Consider the following 20,529-nt stretch of genomic DNA (forward strand, 5'->3'; position numbering starts at 1 on the left):
TGGATTACATAATCTGAAAGTTTAAATTAGCTTCTGTATTATGTAATTCAGAAACCTTTTTTCAAATGCGTGTCCATATTACATAATCCGGAGATTATATAATATGGAATACCATTTTTTAAAAATATATTCTGGATTACATAATCCGTAAGCTATTTCCAAATTCGAGATTAACTTCTGAATTATATAATTCGAAATATAAGAATGACACAAGAAAGATAAAAAGATATTTTCATGTTTTGTATGAGGTGGCAGAAGAACATATGGAGGTGTAGGAAGAAAAAGTCAAAAGTAATAACCCGTTACAAACCCAAAGCTTTTTTCTAATATTGTTCAATTCAAAGGCCCAAAAGAAAATAAATAACCATAGCTCTCATTGCATCTGGAATCAAGCTGTTACTTCCTCCACCCCTACAAGGATCAATCTGCACTTCCTTTAAATGTTGTTATTTAGAAAATCCCTAAAAAACATAATTAGATCGAGTACTAAGCCTAGTTGAATCCTGGTAAAGCATGTGAAAAACATAATTATGGAAAATGATTAAGTTTTTTCAAGATTTTAGAAACAAAAAAGAAATCATGAAAATAAACTAATTCAATTGCTTAACCATGCACTAAATATAATCTCTTTAATATAAAACAAAACGATGTTTTTCTCCAGTAACATTTTTTCCTTTATGATACCTTCACCGTAAAATTCTTCTATGCTTCTTGCCTTTCTGACCAGTGCCGTTGTCCCTAAATCATCAAAGGTATTGCTCCACCATGCCAGAAAATCCCAAGCCACTATTTAAAGGATTATTTTGATAAAAAAAAATACTGTTACAAGATACTTATATTATACTAATACGCCACGTCAACATCATATTAAGTTAAATCATGCCTGTTAATGTAGAGATCAATTTGACCTATGAACTAAACTTTTGAAGACTTACGTCACAATTTTCATTTTTTAAGCAGTAACTTAACCTCCCCATATTTTTCATGAACTAAATAACTAATATTTCCAAATCTCCTTATCAATTATCACTTGGTGCTGGCGTTTTCCAGGACAATCAGGACCTTTACATCCAAGTTTTTCTTTCTTGTTTATTTTCTTCCTCTCATGTTGTGGTAATAATGGCCAAAGGGGTAAATGAACAATCTCCAGAGAAATAAAACAGAGGAAAGTAGAATGTATTATTGTCACTATGTTAAACCATTTGTTCATAAAAATTTCCCCAGATCCCGTTCATATTTATTCTTTTTCTATGGTTAACATAACTAGTGACTACTGGCTGGTGAGATTTAAAAAGGTGTATTTCAATGGAAATCATACAAGGAAAATCTGTTCTCCAGCCTCCCATTTGCAACGCTAACAATATACTGAAACTGTGTATATACATAAGTCCGTCGTACAGTGAAAACTCTAGGGCATCAACAATTTCTTTACAACATGTTTGGAAGCAAAGTACATGTGGTTTTCAATTGGTTCTTGCCTCCAAGTTTTTGGGTTCTTGGATGTGATGATAAATCATGTATCAAATCAGTTTCAAACACGTATTAATCTATTCCATCAGGGCAGAAGAGAAGTTGTGAGAAGTAGGAAGTGTGAGGTTCACATGGAGCTGCGGTTGCATAGGGTGTAACCAGAGATGAGTGAACTCACAGCAAAGGCAACAAAAGCGAGGAAGGACATTCCAATTGAAGCAGTGGCCATTTCGGTGAACTCATCTTTCCCCCAATTCGATATCCAATCGTCAACCCGTGTGGCTGCAGATGATGATGCTGATATCAGAAGATAAGCCAGAACCTACTCATCAATTCATCACAAAAATGTTATGATTTTCAGCCACAAAAAGGCTTTGGCTCTTGCTCTAGTGCAAAATCTCCACATTAACAAACAGAAAGCTGAAACAATCTTCTTTTTAGGACAATATGTAATCTTTACAAGAGAGAACCTTATTTGAATCAGTAGAATCTCTATTAATGATAAAAAAAATTCTTAAGTATTTAATTCAACAGTATATCCAAACTTAAACTCCAGATCACTGAATATTCCAACTTGAAATCAAAATTACTACGACACAACATAACTTGCCTTGATTCAAGCAGTAATGTACTAATCTGACTATTTAATAGCAAATATTGGGAAGACAGAACATGCTCAATTCTCTGACAGAAAATAAGGAAAGTAAAAGATAGGAACAGAAACAGAGTGGTAGGACATGCCTGATCCATGAAGAAATCAAAGTGGTTGCGAAGGTGGTGATTGATTAAGTGTTTCCCCGTGGCAAGTTGACATGCCAGATCACATGCTTGCAACGCTGAGTATGCAAATCCAATGACATTCACAGATAAACAGTACCTGCCACAAATCAATTTTCATCACCACATTCCTATAATATAACTTCCATATTTTAACAATCACCAACCATTCATGCAAACATTCATTTATCATTTTATCCACAAAGTATAATAAACCTTAACCTAATTTTAACAAAACAAACTTCAGAAATTAATTAACAAAATAATAATACCTAAAATTGATAATCATAAAAATGATAATAATGATTTCAGTACCTATATTCTCTATAGCGATCAAAGGAGTCCCCGCTCCAACCTTGCGTCTTATCCGCTGCCATAACAGAAAACGAAATCAGACACACTACCATCTCGCTCAGCCGGAACCCTAGGGCCGCCTTGCATACCGTCTCCTCCGTAGTCCACCTCGACGAACTCGATCTCCTCTCGCCTCCAACACTCACAGGAGCCGCCTTAGCCGCCGGATGCTGCGTCTCCTCCGTCATCGTGCCATTGAACACCCTCGCCGGTGGCGGCGGATTTTCGGGCGGCTTCCGGTGCTCCGTGCGCTTGTCCGGAACGAGCTGCTTGAGCTTTCCGACGGTGACGATGGCCATAGAGTGGTCGGCCTGCTTTACCGTCGAGTTTTCCGGCGAAGGGTATTCCGAAAACACCGGCGGACCGGTCCCATCCCACCGCATCGGAGAGTGGAATTGGACCGGCGAGTCGAGCTGATTGGACGACTCGGAGCCCTTGGAGAGCGATTTTTTCATGGCGGCGGTGCGATCCTCGTGAGTTGCGATTCTGCGTTTTCCGTTCGCATTGGTTTGGTGAAGCGAAGATTATAAAAGAAAGACGACGAGTGAGAAAATAAAGTGTAGTGCAATGAAAAAGGAAAAAGGTTGGTTTGGGTGGTGGGAAAATGAAAGAAAGTGAGGAAAAGAAAAAGAAGCATGTTTTAGTTTTTCGTCGTTGTTTCTTAGTGCAAGACGTGCCACCTCGATTACTTCCCTCTCTCTAGTGCTTAACTGACTGTGTTAGTCCAAAAGGAAAAGCTATAATTGTTGCCTTTTTAACCAAGCAAAATTTTTATTGTATTTGTAATTATTATATCACACCTTTTATTTTTTTAATTAAATTTTATTAAGTTGTGTCTTAAGTTACTGGTTAATAATAACAAATAGTACTTTATAACTCTTGCAAACTTTTCATTTATTACCATATTGTCTTCATTTTTATCATATATTTTTAGAAAATACGAAGATTAATTACTGATGAATTGAAAAAAGTATGATGTTACAGATGAAAAGATTGGGTTAGTTATCCATTATTTATGTGACTGTGAGTGATGCTCAATGTTTATATTTTGGTGGACCCTTGATAATATTTTAGGTATTCTAATTACTGTAAGATTTGTCCTAAAATCAACTTCTTTGTAATTGTTCCACTCAAGAAAGATTGCCAATAAGAAAAGGGTTTCAGTCTAGTTTTTTTTTTCTGTCTTTTCCCAACCCAGCTCTTCTATCTAGTCCTACTTTAAATTTTTATTCATTATTAAACGTCTAAACCACCTTTAGAACGCTTTACTTTAAATTACCTTAAATGTTTAGAAGACAAGACACTAATGGCAGCATAACAATGGTATTTTCGAGATCAAATTATTCAATCCAAAATATTGTTATATACATTAAAACCGATCCCTAACGTTACATAGCCTCCCAAAACCTCAGGCCGAGTCTTAAAAGTTTAAAATCAAAACTTAACCATGATGTTATACAGTTCACTGAACCTAAAACTTAAAACAGGAACTTAACCTTGACCACTAAACTTTAGACTCGAGACCCGAGTCTAACAAACTTAAAATCAAAATTTAACTGTATTGATAGGACCTGTACGATCAAAATTATGACTAAGTACTCAATCATTATGTCGACTAACACTACAAAGTCAATTACGCTTAAGCAAAATTAGTAAGACTAATCAACAATCAAGAACTAGGTAATACATTTCTAAACCTGACTCAGCTCTCTAACCTTGCCGAATAAGAAATACCCATCACAGTAATATAAATAGACACAATCCAAGAACTAGATTCGTCATTATACAGTATTCAAAATATCGAGTGTCAAATACTAAATCTGACATGAGCGTCAGAGTGTCTTCTACAGATAACATCTGAATCTGAACTTTGTGGAGGAAAGGAGAATAAGGAGTTTGCTTAAAAAGAAATAGAAATGCAGACTGACTAACCGAAAAGATAGAAAAGAGGAACAACTTGAATCATTCTCTTCGTTTCAATCTTGTTCAAGAAAATTAAACATGAATTTAACCATGAGGCAGCATCAATATTTACAGGTAAGAATATTTCTTTCACCGATTATTCAACCTAAAATACTTCATAAACCTCACCAAAATAAATTAAAACATGCACAGGAGTCCCTGCTTACGAATATTAAATATGACAAGAACGATTTTATGAGTTATTTTCTTGGTGCTCTATTTAAGTCGTCCGGGTTATAGTGAATGAACGAAGAAAATCGAAGCGGGCCCGATTAAAATCTAAACAAACCTTTTAAGATGGAGAAAAGTAATCTGATTTCGTTCGAGTGAACTCACTTTAGTGTATTAATTATAAGAAACAAAAACAATATCGTCTTACTTTAACTCAGCTTCCACTGGAAAGGTTCCCACTGCGCATTTTAATGCAACTTATTCCTATGCAAAACTTCTAAGGTCCAAAAAAATAACTAAAAATACATCCACTGAAAGCAACCTGCTACATGATGGAGCACTTGCTTTCTCACAAGACACCTTTTTATCTCTTCACACGTCTTGAAAAGCACTATAGGTTTATTCAGGAATCTAGCTTGAGGCATCTGTTGTGCTGCCAACACCTTGACCATAATTCTTCTTGATAAGGGTAGCATAAAGTTTATAATTATTATTTCCTTTCTTTCAAGAGGAAATGGTGTAACAAAATCTGTGGATAATTACCACAGGGAAGAAGTTCTAATTTAATTATTATTTGCTCCCTTTCATACAAGCAGACTATGTTGGACTTCCACAAACGAGAAGACCAAACCAGAAAGTAGGCACACACAGACATAATCCACATTTTGCACATAAAAGACCCCTTGCGGTATTTCCAGAGTTCCTAGCATACCATTATATTAGTCAGCAAAATTTATATACACAAGATGACATATAGCAAAGAGATTGGTAAAAGGAACAATAAAAAATGAACTCAAAGAAGGGCTAGAAAATAAACAAGTGCCTGCCTGTCGGGTAAACTACCACTGAAAAAAGTGTAACATGTAATCTCGTGCTAGTGTCAGAATTCTTCATGTTCCACCCCGCATCAAATAATAAATTATAAAGGAGTAGGGTAGCATCAACCATAGCTCACTCGGGTAGTTTCAACCGGTGGAACAACACTAAAAAACTTTGCTCAGGTACTACATAAAGGAAACCAAGGTCTGCACCTTTCATGTATGGTCCCATGCCCTAAATATGACAACAGCAGAACAGGAAAAATGTCAACAGAAATTCTACCAGAGTTTTACTAACGAAGATTATTGATCATGAGAAAAATCCAACGCCTCTGACTAATTTACCTTGCCATTAAGTTGGAGCAGTTCCCCATCGACCCATTTTGGATTTCGAAAACCATAGTCAGCTATTCTCCCCTGCCCTTTATAACTAGCAACCTATTTGGAAATAAGTGCAGTATTTAAGATTAGTTGCATGTTTCATGAACATCACAAACTGAACAAAATAACACAAACTGAAAAAGAAAACCCAAGCAAAGAAAGATGAAACCAATAAAAACTATAAGAGCCTCAAAAACATCAAGTACATATAGAAAGCAAGCAACCTCCAAGAAATTAAAGCAAAATATTTAATTCTTTTGGGAGTACACTAGATGTCACCTTTTCTTGGTGTAGAGATAGCTATGAGTAGCCTTTGCCTCTCCCAGCAAAGGCTACTATTCAGAATTTTTATATATAGATTAACTAATTCATACAATATACATATAAATGCTCAAATTTTTAAAAAAATAGTCAAAATTCATGACATATTCATAATTAACAATAAAAGATCATTGATCGATCAAACTATATTACTAGATAACAATGCAAGTCAAGGAAACAAACAAAATTCAAAAGACATTCAATAAAAAGTGAGGGTGAGTGTCGCATTTGTTTGAGTACTGATAGGACAAGGAATGTGGAGTTAGACAATGGCAGTAAGCCCAACGTTTGGAGGGTATGAAAGGAGATAAAAGGGTGTGAAGAGAAGTGCTGCAGTGGCAGAAGATGTAACAGAGTCAGTTAAGGAGTGAGAGGGGTAGGGACAATACAAGGGAGATAAATAAGACGTAGAGAGGAGAGAAATCTGTTAAGAAGAAGGAATAGTTTTTTACTTGAAGGAGCTTGTTCTGTGGCAGTAGCATCGTTAACCCACCCTACTGTATTAGTAATAATATTAGAATTATCTCATCCATCTTGTTATTCTCTTCTTTCTATTTTCGGATCCCTAACAAGTACTCTTTTCATTTCTATCCAATACAATAAAAGTACTGCATAAAACAGAGCACTAGAGCATGTGGGCATAGACATGTTTGTTTGACCTGATTGGAGTGACGGTTATTTTCAGCAGCAGGATGGAATTGGCTTGATAATCATGCTTCAACTAGTTAAGAACAAAATGAAACCTTGTTTGCAGCAACCAATAGCTATTGAGGACAAGGTGAATACTGCTTAGGGGGAGAATTGCTACATATTCCCCATTAGTAATTAATGTTAGTCTAAGAAATACAAGGGGGTATGTCGAAGGCCTGCAACTGATTAGGTCCATTGAAGGCGGGTTTATGTCTAGTAGACTAGTAGCTGTATATAAATATGAAGAGGGATGAGGGATGTCATCTTGTCAATTGTGAGAGAATTTAAGCCTTTGGGTATTGGGAGGTGTAACCCTCAAAGTTCTGCGAATTAAACTCTGCATTGCCGGGAGATATCCCATAATCTTTCTAATAAGATACCAGATTTCTCACAACAGGTTTGAGGTTATAGTGTAAAAGATTGTTGGAGAAAAGGTCTAAAGCATGATGGGCTAAAGTTAATTTCGAAATTAAGTATAATGAGCGCCCAACACCCAATACATCCATTAAAATAGAGCCTTACCACTCCTAAATCATCAGGATACATCCCACGATTGGTGTTGCGATTGCCTCTGCCAATTTTAGCACGGAATGTCACCTGCACCAAAAAAATCATTTCTTGTCATGCTCACACATAAACTTGATAGAAGTTCACTATGATAATAGGATCAAGAAATTAAAAATGTATAAACCTGGCCAGCAGGAACATTAAGATCCCCAGTTAACTTCACAGCCTCCACATATTCAAAGAATCCAACGTCTGAAGTGTTATTTTCACTGTTCACTTCATTCCAATGTCCAAATTTTCGCCTCAAATGAACTATTTCCATGCCATAAGGGCCAAATGCACCAACATAGAGCCCTGCATTTTGACCGGCACAATCAATTTTTAGTTCTGCTTTACCTAAATTCCATACAAAAAATATCATTTGCACAAAAGGATAAGCAACCTCACCATCAAAAGGATCAGAATCCCCTCTTGAACAGATAATCCGGTTAAAATATGTATCCCCAGATAATCTAGTTCTTTTATGTGCTTGACTCATAGCAACTCTGACAATATCACGCATGCTTTTGGAGATCTAGATGAAGCATCAGTCAGTTCTTTGAAGGTAAACCACAGTAAATCAGGTGATAGTTAAAAAAAATTCAATGGGTCACACAAGTAGTTAAAGATCAATTTTCATGGGAACTGATATTACCATTATTTGACTGTTATACTGTTATCATTTATGTCAGAATATTCATTGAACTCTCACCTATACTAAGGTTGGCTAGATTACAATAATCAACAGTGATATTGATGTAGATTGTGACCATATGCTTAGCCAATTAATATGTAGTTGTTGCAATTGTAAATAACCGAAATCAATTACTGTTATTAGGTGAGTGGTAATTTTGTCAGATGAGTTTACGCTATTTTATTGAAAATCAATCAATAAATAAAAGAACAGGTGTGCAGCCAGCCTAACACAATTTCTCTACGCCTTGGAAAAGAAAAAGCATTGTCTGCATGCACAGTTTTTAATACATCTGATTCTAATAACATTCTTATAACTACAATGATTCAACTTAATTAGAAAAAAAAAAACAAAATTATAAGAAACGAATAAATCGAGATTATCTAAGATACTCTAAAATATTCTAAGATAACATCTTTAGATATTTCTTATATTTCTAACACTCCCCCACAATCTCCAGCTTACTAAGCTTTAGCTTGTTAATGGAAAATAATTCACTTCTCTGCAAAACATATAAAATGAATTCCACAAAAAACAATAGTTGGAAAACCAACTCAGGGGTGCTGGGGAGGAAATAGCTTAGACAGAGCTTGAATGATCATTGGCCTGAAAAAAAAAATTCGAGCCAAGCAAATCATGTTGGTCGTTCTCAAAACCAGTTGGAACCTTCAAACTAATCAAAAAATTTAAAGTTGAAAGTTTACTTTAGGATACAGACTAGGCTAGTGCTCTGGGACACAGGATCAGTGCATATGAGACAGTTAGTGCTCTGGGACACAGGGTCAGTGCATCTGGAACAAGATTGGGGTAAATGCATTTAGGAGAAAGCCAGGGCTAATGCATTTGGGGAAAAGCCAGGGCAAATGTATCGGGTGAAAAGTTGTGGCCACTGCATCTACGATTGGGACAAAGCTAGAACAAGTGCATCAGGAACAAATTTGGGATGAGTCAACGGAAAAGTTGGTTATGATGAATGTCCACCACAAATCAGAGTAGCAAGGCAAATGTGGACTCAATGGAAGATTGACTGTCATGCTGGAAATATGAGAAAAAGCAGAAGAGGTTACTAATTGGAGTTGCACTTTTTTTGTTTAATGGAACTTAGAAGCAAAATAGTGACAAAATGAGTCACAGAAGATAGTATTGCTTTGATCCCATGTTAAAAGAAAAAAATAGATGAAGGAGAAGCTGAAAGCTATGTACAAACTACTAAAGAAAAAGGTCGGTGATGGTGAACAACAACCAAAATTTAGAGTACCAAACCAAATTAGGACACTATGAAAAATTGACAGTCATGCTGGAATAAGAGACAAAGTGAAAGAGATGACTAATTGGAGTTTCACATTCTTTTTAAGGAATTTAGGAACAGAATAGTGACAAAATAGGTCATGAAAAATGGTATTGCTCTGATGTCATGTTCAAAGAAAGAAAGATGGATGGAAGAGATGTTGATAGTTGTGTATGGACTACAAAACAAAAAGGTCAGTGACAGGAACAATAACCACAAATCAAAGTAGCAAACAAAACTAGGACACAATAGAATACTGACAGTCATGCTAGAAATAAGAGACAAAGAGTAAGAGGTGACTAATTGGAGTTTCACTTTCTTTTTAAGGAACTTAGCAACGGAATAGTGACAAATCAATTTATAAAGAATGGTACTACTCAATACCATGTTGAAAAAGAGAAAAGTTGAAGAGATGTTGAAAGTTGTGTATAGACTACACAACACAAAAAATAGGTGACAGTGAACAATAACCACGAATCTTTACATATTTCTTATATTTCTAACAGTACTATCATAGACAAAAAGGCTGCAAAGTGTGAATTAGTTCGGTAAGAAGTGTTGCAAGTTAAAAACAAGAGAACAAGGATGACAGAACCAATGTAAAGGATGGGGTTATGTCAGGGGAAATTATGTATAAGTTTTCCATCTTCAAGCTTAGGCTTGGGGATTGGAGTTTCCTCCATTTCTGGGAGCATTATCTCTTTCTTATTTTGTACTTCTGAGTCATCTTTCATCAATAATATAGTCTCATATTTTCCATACAGGATTTTATCACCAATGAAAACCTTAGCATTACAGTAATAATCATAACAGGTGTTCCTTAATTCCTACTGAATGAGTTAACAGAACTCCAAAGAAATGCATGACTTTTGTTTAAAATGATTAAATATCACAGTCTCACCTTGGAAGAGACTTTGTCGGAACTCCAAAATGCATTAGCAACATCAGGAGGCATAAGCTCCGAGACTCCTTGCGCTGCTAAAGCAGCCACCTTGATATTGGAAGCTTTATCTTCTTTGATGCCATAGTCTAGATTTTTGCTAGCAAAATTGAAGACAAAAGAATCCTTTTCCATATTTTTTATTACAGCTGGAAGACGTATAAATTCATCCTTGACAGGAGTATCCTCATTGTTGTGTACAACCCCACCAATAAAAAGCTTCATTTCCAAATCCTTTTCTTCTTCTGTGGCATCTCCATCTCTGTCTAGAGTGACCCCATCAGGTTCATCGAGGTTATCAACTTCCTCTTGGTGATTCTCACCAGAGCCAGTTTTATTACTATCTTCCTCCATCAATTGCTGAATAGAATCATTGTTCTCTGCTGATTCCTCTTCAACATTAACATTCATAACTTTGATTTTTAATCCTGGAATTTTTTCTTTAAGAAAATTTATGACACTTTTAATGCCCTCTTCAGTTACTGCCTCGATATTACTGTTTTTCTCATCATTTCTCTCAACCTTCTCATCATTTCTCTCAACCTTCTCTTCATCTTCCTTCACCTCAACTGAAGATACATTATCCACCTCAGGTTTGGACGGGCCTTTAGCAGATATAGATTGAGGGTTTCTCTTTGACTTTCCTTTGGCTTGTCGCAAATACACTACCTGTTGGGTTTTGCCAATATGCCATCATAAGCAATACAAACACTCTAAATAACCAAACTACTCAATCAGGTAGATAATATGGACAAAGACTCAGTGAAGACAAACCAACTGAAAATCATACACTTGAGCAAAACCACAAATGATGTTCCCATTCTATAATTCATTTTATATTCAGTTTGCTTACTAAATATTTGCATTAGTACCCCAAAATTAAGCCTTTTACTGATAAATATGTGGACATTAATAATGAAACAATAAAAGCTATCCATGAATCAACATTTGAACTAAGACTTCGTTTCCCTCAAGCACATTAGTAAGCCTAATAAACAAGGATCATTTAGATGGAAAATTTGAATATTACCTGCATATGATACGTGTCATCAGCATTTTTTACCACATAAATTTCAAAAATTGGAGTTCCAGTAGATGCTGTCATTAACTGTCTGTATTAAAGAGAAATAAGCACTGCTCCCCAATAAAAAAACTACAGGGTAAAATATAATATATAGAGCATTCATACCTTGGACTGAAACTCTTGCCAATGAATTTACCCATACCAGGACTTATATGTATAATTCTACCAAAGGGGTCATCTGAGGTTTTTGAGTAGCCTACCCACCAGCCCACCTGCACATAAAGGTAAAAATGGTTATCAAACAAGGGAGTTGTGATTCAGAAAAGCTTGCCGAGATCATCAATCAGTAACAAAAATCACAAATGACAACTGCTTTTTTTCCTAGATGGGTTGTCTTTATCTTCCCAGACAACTGCACAAGTTTATTAAAACTAACTTCTTTCTAATCTGGTACACCATCTGTTTTAAATTTTCATAATGTTGACTTTCTTTCCTATTACAATGTATATAACCTTTATAAAACCTTGTCGTAGTTACAAGTATACCCAATATCTTCCAAACATACCACTTTTTCTGTTTACACCTTGAAGAGGGCAAACTTTAAATCCTCATAACTCCCAATTTCTTTTCCAAAACATTCTTCTACATTCTTATATTCACCCATTCCAGACCATGAGTTATTTGTGATGGTAACTTAAATGTGGCATGAGTATCTAATAAACTCAATGTGAGAAATAAATATTGTACATTGTTGCTCCAAGCAGTGGATATTTTATTTGTCTTCTACAATGGATGAAGGCTAGTTGGCAGAGCCATGTTGAAATTTTGTTAAGAGAGTGAAGCTACATCTTCTAGGAACTACTAAGATAGTTTTAGACCAAACTAATTTTCACTTCTCATCAACATAAAAGTAAGTTCCTCATCCAAGAGCTCTATTTTCCGGGCTTTAGTTCTTAAAATCAAGCTCCAAATATGTAAAATGAATACTAAAACACTGTAAAAAGTAACACTATCAAACAATGGCTAGCACAAAGTTGAGCAATCAAGAAAGATACCAGTCCACTTCCAGTGCATTTACATAATCTTGAAGCATCATGATATCGTTCATCATCTATAGCACTCTGCAGCATAACACAACCACTGATTAACTTCGAGTAACAACCACACCATATGTAAAAAAATAAAAAATAAAAACTCAACTAATTAAGACAATTATGCTGCTCTTGCCTTCAACTGATCCATAATTTCAGCAACAGTGTCCTTGGACGTTGCTTCCAATAGAGCCCTCTTCAACTTAATGGCCTCTTCAAAGTCCTCCTTCTCAACAGCATCATCAAGTTGAAACTACACAAACACAGGTACCGTAAGCATCATCACCAATTCATTAAAATCAGCTTAGATTAAGGGTTAATTTGGGTAAATTTATCCGTGAACACTTTTTAAGAGAAGAAAAAAGTGAAATGGGTTTCTTCCTAAAATAAAGCTAGCATATGTATATGGTAAAAGTCTAATTTTGGAGAACTTAATATGAGAGAACTATTATAAATCAGCTTATGTGTAAACTAATTTTAGTTTATAGAGAACTTTATTTCATTTTTCCTTTTTACTTTTTTTCTTCTAAAAGTGCTTATGAAAAACAATCCATCCAAACAGACTCTTAAACTAAATGAGAAAGCCGATAAATTAACTCAATGCCAACATAACCCTTATGTTTTAGTCTCTATATAGGACTACGGGCTTTAGCACCTACGCAACTTTTTAACTGTTGTATTCCTCATACACACAATTTTTAACCGGTTTCCATGTACAGATTAAAAACGAGCAGTTTCCAGCTGCTTATAAATTCAACAGGCATAGAATCCAAATGATTAATTAAACAATTAACTGATTATGCATACGGAAATTTTAACTTATGCGAGAAGTTAAATTTAATTATTTTCCTACATGAGAGGTTATTGAGACTGAACACGATAATTCGGCAAAAGAATAAATATATTATTTTACGATGTACCTTAAGGACAGAGGCAAAATTCTCGGCCTGTTCGATTTCAGAGAAATAGCGGCACCATCGGTTCCAATCCCAATTGAGGTAGGTGTCGTCGGAATTGAGGGTGCAGCGGCAACAGTGGGTGGTGTTGTAGCGGTTCCTTCTGGCGGAGAGGGAGAGATTGGGCTGGGGAGAGTGGAACAGGCCCAAAAAAGAAGAGGATGGTTTTTTGGCGCGAGATTCGAAGAAAGAGGGGGTTCTGGTGGCGGTGGAGATGGAGATGGAGATGGCCTGAGACACGCCAGCCGCCACCATGTTTGGTTTTTGAGGAGGAAGAAAGGTGGAGTTGGAAGAAAGTGGATACCAGTTGCTGCGGCGGGTAGCGAGTGGGTGGAGATAAGTTTTTGGTTTTGTTTTTATACAGCATGGTTTTGTTTTTATTCATTCGCCACACTCACTCAATTTTTTAAATGATTATCATTGTGTTTGTGCTGATTTAGCAAAGAATGAGAACCAAATTGGGCAATTTTATACCATTCTGCATCTATCAGTACATTTTTTATTTTATCACGGTGAAATCTCAAAAATCAAAATTTGAGTCAAGGTGAAGAAGCCTTTTTTATTTTAATATTAGTTACCTAAATAACTACCTCTCAAATTTTTTGTATTAAGCTGATTTATTTATTTATATTATTATATTTTTAGTTAGATAATTTTACTTTTTAATAAAAAAATATTCTTAAAACTATATATTATTTTAATATTATTCTTGCAAAGCTATGTATATCGAAATTCTATTATATTAATATAAAAATGATATAATTTTAAAAATAATTTTTTTATATTGTTAATCAAACAATTTTATTTTTTATTAAAATAAATAATTATATTAAATAATATAGAACTATACACTTTTTTATCTAAAAGTAATGATGTAATTCTTCAATTTAAAAATAATCACATAAATAATAATATATTTCATTTTATAACTTTTAAAATTAGATTATCTAAAATAGATAAGAAAGTTTATGTATTTCCGTCAACTTAAAATAAACATATAAAATAATGATTCGATCTTTTAATTTTAATTTTTGAAAATTATATTATTTTAATATAATAAAAATACATTCATGTGTTTATGATAGTTGTAAATTTTTGTACGTATTTCCTATGTAGCACAGATACTGATACGGATACGAAAACTAATACAAAGATATATATAATCTCTAAAATGTAGGACACGGAGACACAAATTTATATATTATATAATTATGAATTATATAAATTGACAATAAAGATTTATGTGTACTAAGTATGTTTTAGTTTTTTTAACATAAAGAGAAAAATGTTTTTCATGGCTGGTTCAAAAAGATTTGTTTCTTATTTTTATAATTATAATCAAATTTTATACTATTAAGTTTGAGTTTTTAGAAAATTAATGTATTTCTCTTTTTAAAAATTGTGTTAGACTCATGCTAAAATTGTCATAAATCTAACAAATATTTTTTGAATTGGACACTTCACCGATACGTGTCCTACGAATGTCATATAAGTGTTGGTGTCCGATACGTGTGTCCAACACAGATACACCTTTTCTTCCCTCCATCCATTCTCCAAATTTTTAATATATATTATTATATTATTATGATAATTTGTAAAGTAGTTGATTTTTTTAAAAATGTTATTATTTTTCTAATTGAAAAAAGTTAAAATTTGGTAAAATTATAAAATCCACTAAAGTGATCAAAATTAAACAAATTAATTAGTGATTAATCAAGACTTTACCTTTTTTTACCAAGTTGTGGCTATTTGTGGCTTGACCTCGAAGAATTTGAACATGGACATAGGAAAACTTCTCATGGTTGCTAGAGTTCTCATCAACATTTAGAATCTAAATAATTGGTAGTTAAAACTGTGGTAACTAATTACATACTAATTTAAAAACTATTTAACAATAATAGAAATTAATTTAAAAATAAAATTCTATTTTTTTTCTAAAATTAGTTTTTTATTTTATGATTTTCTTATAGTGTTTATTTCTCTATAACCTTGTCTTCAAAATCTATTGTTGGATTACCTTTGACTTGTGTTGGTTCTTCATTAGTGAAATCTATTGTGGTTCTTAATTGTGGACTATCTTCTACTTTCGGTTTTGTTATTTTTGTTTGTTGATGTGTGTTTTATTTTCAGTTTCTTTGCAGTGACCATTGCAGGAAGAATGTGCCCGTTGTACTCGTCGACATTCACAATTGCAGCCTTGAGGCGAAAATTAAAATAAACCTTGGTATTTATTTTGTCTCAATTGTTTTTGTTCTTCGGTGAATTTATTGTGAGTTTGTTTTTTTTTTCGTTATTCACAATTGCAGGTTGTGGAACAGGCTGCCGAAGCTAAGAAGTTAGAGAAGTGAGTTATCTGATTCCTCCTTTTTTTTCATGATTTGTGTTAAAAGGTCTGGATCCTAACATGCCTAAGAAGGTCACGACCTTCTTTGTCTTCTTGTAAGGATTGTTTTGTTTTTAAGTGGTTGTGCTATTAACTATTCCGTGGTTTGTTTGCTTGAGTGTCTGATTGAGGCAACCATCTGTTGCAGGGATGATTTTAGAAAAATGTTCAAGGAAGCTAATCCTTATTCAAAGGATGTTAAAAGGGAATGCTAAGTTTGTTTAAGTTCGTCTTTGCTTTAACCAATTGAATTGGGGTTAGTATTCATTGGTTTTGTATTCGTTGTTGGGAAATTATATGCTAGGAAGTTGGTGAGAAGTGGAAGTCTATGAGTGACGAAGTACAAATGTTGCATCAAGGTTAGTGGCCATGAACTAGGTGCTGCTCATTTTGTAAATGGCTATCCTAAAATCAAATTTAGTTGTTAGCCTTAAGACCACGGTTTCCAACGTAGAAACATTGAAATGGCTACCATTAATAATTTTAACTTATATTCTTTTTACATCTTTAAACAATATTTACTTTCTCTCTTACAGTTTTTTGTTGTACGTAAATTATTTGTATCATGTCTGTTGCTAGCAATTTGAAAATGGGGATATTATTACTTTTATTATTCATTGTTTTGAATTTTGTTTTAATTGTCTGAAGGTTATTATATATGATCAAGTATGGAATGATGTTTGATTGTGGTCCCGAGTTAAAATACATGGCTAGCGAAAAAATTGAGGTATCATTATCCAATATATTTTCATTGTAAATTCATTATAGATATTACACTAAAGTATTAGATTGTAGGATTTATTTTTTTATTATATTCTTCTTCTTAATATATTTAATCAGGCATTAATATATTAAAATATTTATTGGTGTCTTTTATTTTATAATTATAAACATTGAAAAATATTAACTTAAAATTATTTATTTTAGGCATAAGATATTGGAAGTGGTGTTTCACCACCTAATCAAGTAATATGATCAAGTGTTGGAAGCAAAATTGTTTAGAGATGAACAAATATGTGTGTTTTAATTTTAAATTATGTATCAATAATTATTTGTGTTTTAATTTTCAATTATGTATAAACTTTTGAACAATTATGTGTTTTAATTTTCAATGCAATGAATGGATACTTATAACTTTATACAGTATTTAATTTTATTTATTACAAAAATATATTATATTTAGTTGAATTATGCAAACCAGATTATAAAAAAGTAATTGTTAAATTCTATTTATTTACAATTAAAATTAGGTTAGTTGAAAAGAGGTGGTGAAATCCTTTTCAATGAATTAAATTGCAACAGGTATAACTAACACTAATTACATATAAAAATCATCACTTTAAACAAAGTATTAAAGTGGCAGGTGTTGCGATGAGTAGCGTAAGACCGTCATATTAAACTTTGTGACGACCAATTCTATGACCAATTCATAAACGCTAGTTCATACGAAAATCACTGCCATCGTATACAACGTTTTTTTTGTAGTGTTTGTGCTTTCATTAAAGGGAGTTTTCGCCTTTTAATATTTAGGAGAATTGGTATGTCTTTTATTTGAAGGATAATCACCTCAAGAAAGACAATCACATCAGCAGAGGGTATAGTAATTGCTTTCTCTTGTGGTTGCTTAATGGGACTGTCTAATAGTCCACAACTCAGAGATGATCCTGATGAGTGGAAGGTCTTTCAGAAGCTTCTGACTCCTTTTTCTTACGCTTGGATTGACATGCATTATATAAAAACCCTTAACATAAGGGATGCCAAAACCCTTAACAACAAACTTACATAAAAATCCTAATTATGTTATATTTAGAATATAAACCTAAAAATAAAATAACTAGGACCATATTTGAGCCAAAAACGATAATACAATATGGAACCTTACAACCAGTCAAAACTAATCAATTACATATTTTATAGAAAAAATTAAACATTTCCCTCACACCTAAATTTTTTGTGTGTTTATTAATCTATTTACCTATATATGCACATATCTACATATACCTATGAAGATTTACAAAAATTAAAATACAACTACAGTAACTTTTTGAAATTTTTATTTCATGCAAGATACCTATAAGCCTTCCTTTACCTAACAACGAATTTTTTTTGCTTGTCTATTACTTTGCTACTTTTACTAATAAACTAGGAATGTTTCTCATGCAGTTTCCATGAATAGCATACCATAAATATATAAAGAATATTTGTCTTTCCCTACTATACCTACTCGTATCTAAGATATACAGAGATTGTCACAACATAATAATATAAAATCCAACCAAACTGGATGCGCCTTTACAACTCAAATATCTATGTAGAATATTAGTTTGGGTAAAGTTATTCCTAGAGTACCATAAGTCTTATGGTACTTACCAGAAACAAAACTATCACATCGTCATCATCACATCTTGAGATGGACCCATAAACCATTAGAACTGTTAAATCACATATAAAGACTCTCCTTCAAACATATGAGGAGAATCTCCAAAATTCAATATCTGACATGTAAAACAAATTTGATAAGAATTTGAAGCTCTTGTGGGACCAACATCGGACCAAAGTAATGTGAATTCGTTTGAAAATAAACGACCATCACAATAATACAAATTTATTTGAAAATAAATGACCATCACATTAAATCAAAGTAGTAGGAACTCAATTAAAAATAAACGACTATCACACTAATTCGAAGATATTTGAAAATATATGATAATCACATAAGATCAAAGTAGTATGAAGTCATTTGAAAATTAATGACCATCACAGTAATCCAAAGTCATTTGAAAATAAATTACTATCACAGTAATTTGAAGTTGTTTGAAAATAAATGACCATCACAGTAATCTAAAGTTGTTTGAAAATAAACAACCATTACATTGAATCAAAATAGTACAAATTCGTTTGAAAATAAACGACGATCACGGTAACTCGAAGTTGTTTGAAAATAAATTATCATCACATCAAATTAATACAATCCGACAAATCATTTGAAAATAAGCGACCATTTCAAAGTAATCTAACCCATAATAAATAAAATATCATCATATTAAATAATTCAATGAACACTTGCGAAACACATTGATTTGAGTCAAAATCATTTTGTTTATAAAACTCAACCAAGTCAATTAGGTCCTTAAAGACGTTCAAAATTGAATCAAAGGTAATGGCTAATAAATGTATGTTACATTCATAATATAACATTGCAAGTTTTAGTCATCAACTAATTATCCATTGACGACATCCTTAGCTAAATAAGAAATGAACAAATTCAGCTCCATGAAAGGTCACAAAACAACAACTCTAAAAGATTGTTGTGAAAATACAACTTCAAAATTAAATACTCGAGTAGAACATTAAACTTGTTCATTCCTCAAATCGATCTACTTGAACCTCATTTATGGATTTTGAGCTTGGAGACTTATATACTTACCTATATATGAGATATACAGATATGTATTGGAGCATAATAATATAAAATTCAATCAAATCGAATGCACTATATAAATCATATATGTGTGTGGATATATATATATATATATATATATATATATATATTGTTATATATATGTATGTATATATGTTGTTATATTTGATTGAATGACAAATATTCAGTAATCAATTATATCTTTATTTATTTTAAATATCTTTTGGAATATTTCAGCCTAGGTACATGAGCCTACAAATACAGATCAATCCTATGAGAAGTACTCATTCAATTCTCTTATTCACTTTTATACTCGTATATTTTATAATTTGTGTAGCTCTTACTGATTTGAGCATCGAGAAATCTTCTACAGGTGACCTCTCCTCGAACTTCATTAATAACTCAACGATTAATTCTTGGAGGTATAAACTTGACTTCATAGGAATACCATTTTTTCCACCTTGTGAAAGTTGTGCTCCTTTCCGACAAGAATATTTTATAGCCCTCATTCTAGCTTTACCCAATAGTTCCACATCACTTAGGAGTCAAGACCATGTGAAATTTAAATACACATTCCTCCATTAACCCTTCGAGATGCCTTTTAAGGACAAACTCGTGACAGAGCTTTGAGTATCAAAGTGGACAATACTCAAATGTAGTGATTGGTCCTAACAACGTTATCTCAACGAACTTAAGGTTGGAACATTTATGTCATATGTGGAAATGGAAAAATGGTTCAAAAGCGAACCTTCATTCCCTTAACCCTCAACTTAGGAAATGGAAAACTTGTTCCAGTACACACAATAACCTCACATCGCTTAGAAGTTGAGGCTGGGAGAAATTTAAATATATATCTCTCTCTTAACCCTCTGAGACATCGTTAAAAAAAACTATAATAGAGTTGTAAACTCTAAAGTGGATCTTTATAACATCCACTATTTAAACATGACTATAAAGTTTAATAAAAATATAAGTTGTTAATGTATACGACAATGGTTGGTTTGAGAACCTTCATTGTATATCACACACAATAATAGTTTGGAACTACGATAATCATGGTATGTGAAGATATAAGGACAATTCCAAACCATCATTGAAATCTCAACACCTTTATCAATGATGGTTGAAAAACTATTTGTTTAGACCTTTATTTTCACTATAGACATATGATGTTTTCATACAAATATAAGTTGTTATCATTTTAATGTCATAGTTCCCAACATTAAAGCTTTTAGGATGGAT

General features: G+C 33.1%; 2 protein-coding genes across 3 annotated transcripts; both read right to left on the reverse strand.

The window, feature by feature from the left end:
• Window positions 1-1,281: 1,281 nt before the first annotated feature.
• LOC137822723 (CASP-like protein 4A3) lies at window positions 1,282-3,327 on the reverse strand. 2 transcript variants are annotated; one of them, XM_068627676.1, is made up of 3 exons: window positions 2,563-3,327; window positions 2,212-2,347; window positions 1,282-1,752 (listed from the first exon to the last, which is right to left on the reverse strand). In XM_068627676.1, the coding sequence occupies exons 1-3, from the start codon at window positions 3,054-3,056 to the stop codon at window positions 1,645-1,647; spliced, it is 738 nt and encodes a 245-aa protein (XP_068483777.1). In that variant the 5' UTR covers window positions 3,057-3,327; the 3' UTR covers window positions 1,282-1,644. The 2 variants fall into 2 exon arrangements, with proteins under 2 accessions (XP_068483777.1, XP_068483776.1); XM_068627675.1 differs by having other exon boundaries at window positions 1,282-1,792.
• Window positions 3,328-5,254: 1,927 nt separating this feature from the next.
• On the reverse strand, window positions 5,255-13,924 carry LOC137822722 (protein EXECUTER 2, chloroplastic). The gene is made up of 11 exons (XM_068627674.1): window positions 13,448-13,924; window positions 12,664-12,780; window positions 12,492-12,557; window positions 11,602-11,708; window positions 11,443-11,524; window positions 10,374-11,081; window positions 7,899-8,025; window positions 7,636-7,805; window positions 7,467-7,541; window positions 5,898-5,990; window positions 5,255-5,787 (listed from the first exon to the last, which is right to left on the reverse strand). The coding sequence occupies exons 1-11, from the start codon at window positions 13,736-13,738 to the stop codon at window positions 5,686-5,688; spliced, it is 1,938 nt and encodes a 645-aa protein (XP_068483775.1). The 5' UTR covers window positions 13,739-13,924; the 3' UTR covers window positions 5,255-5,685.
• Window positions 13,925-20,529: the final 6,605 nt, after the last annotated feature.

This window comes from Phaseolus vulgaris, chromosome 9 (genome assembly GCF_000499845.2).
Source record: "Phaseolus vulgaris cultivar G19833 chromosome 9, P. vulgaris v2.0, whole genome shotgun sequence".
Lineage (NCBI taxonomy): Eukaryota > Viridiplantae > Streptophyta > Magnoliopsida > Fabales > Fabaceae > Phaseolus > Phaseolus vulgaris.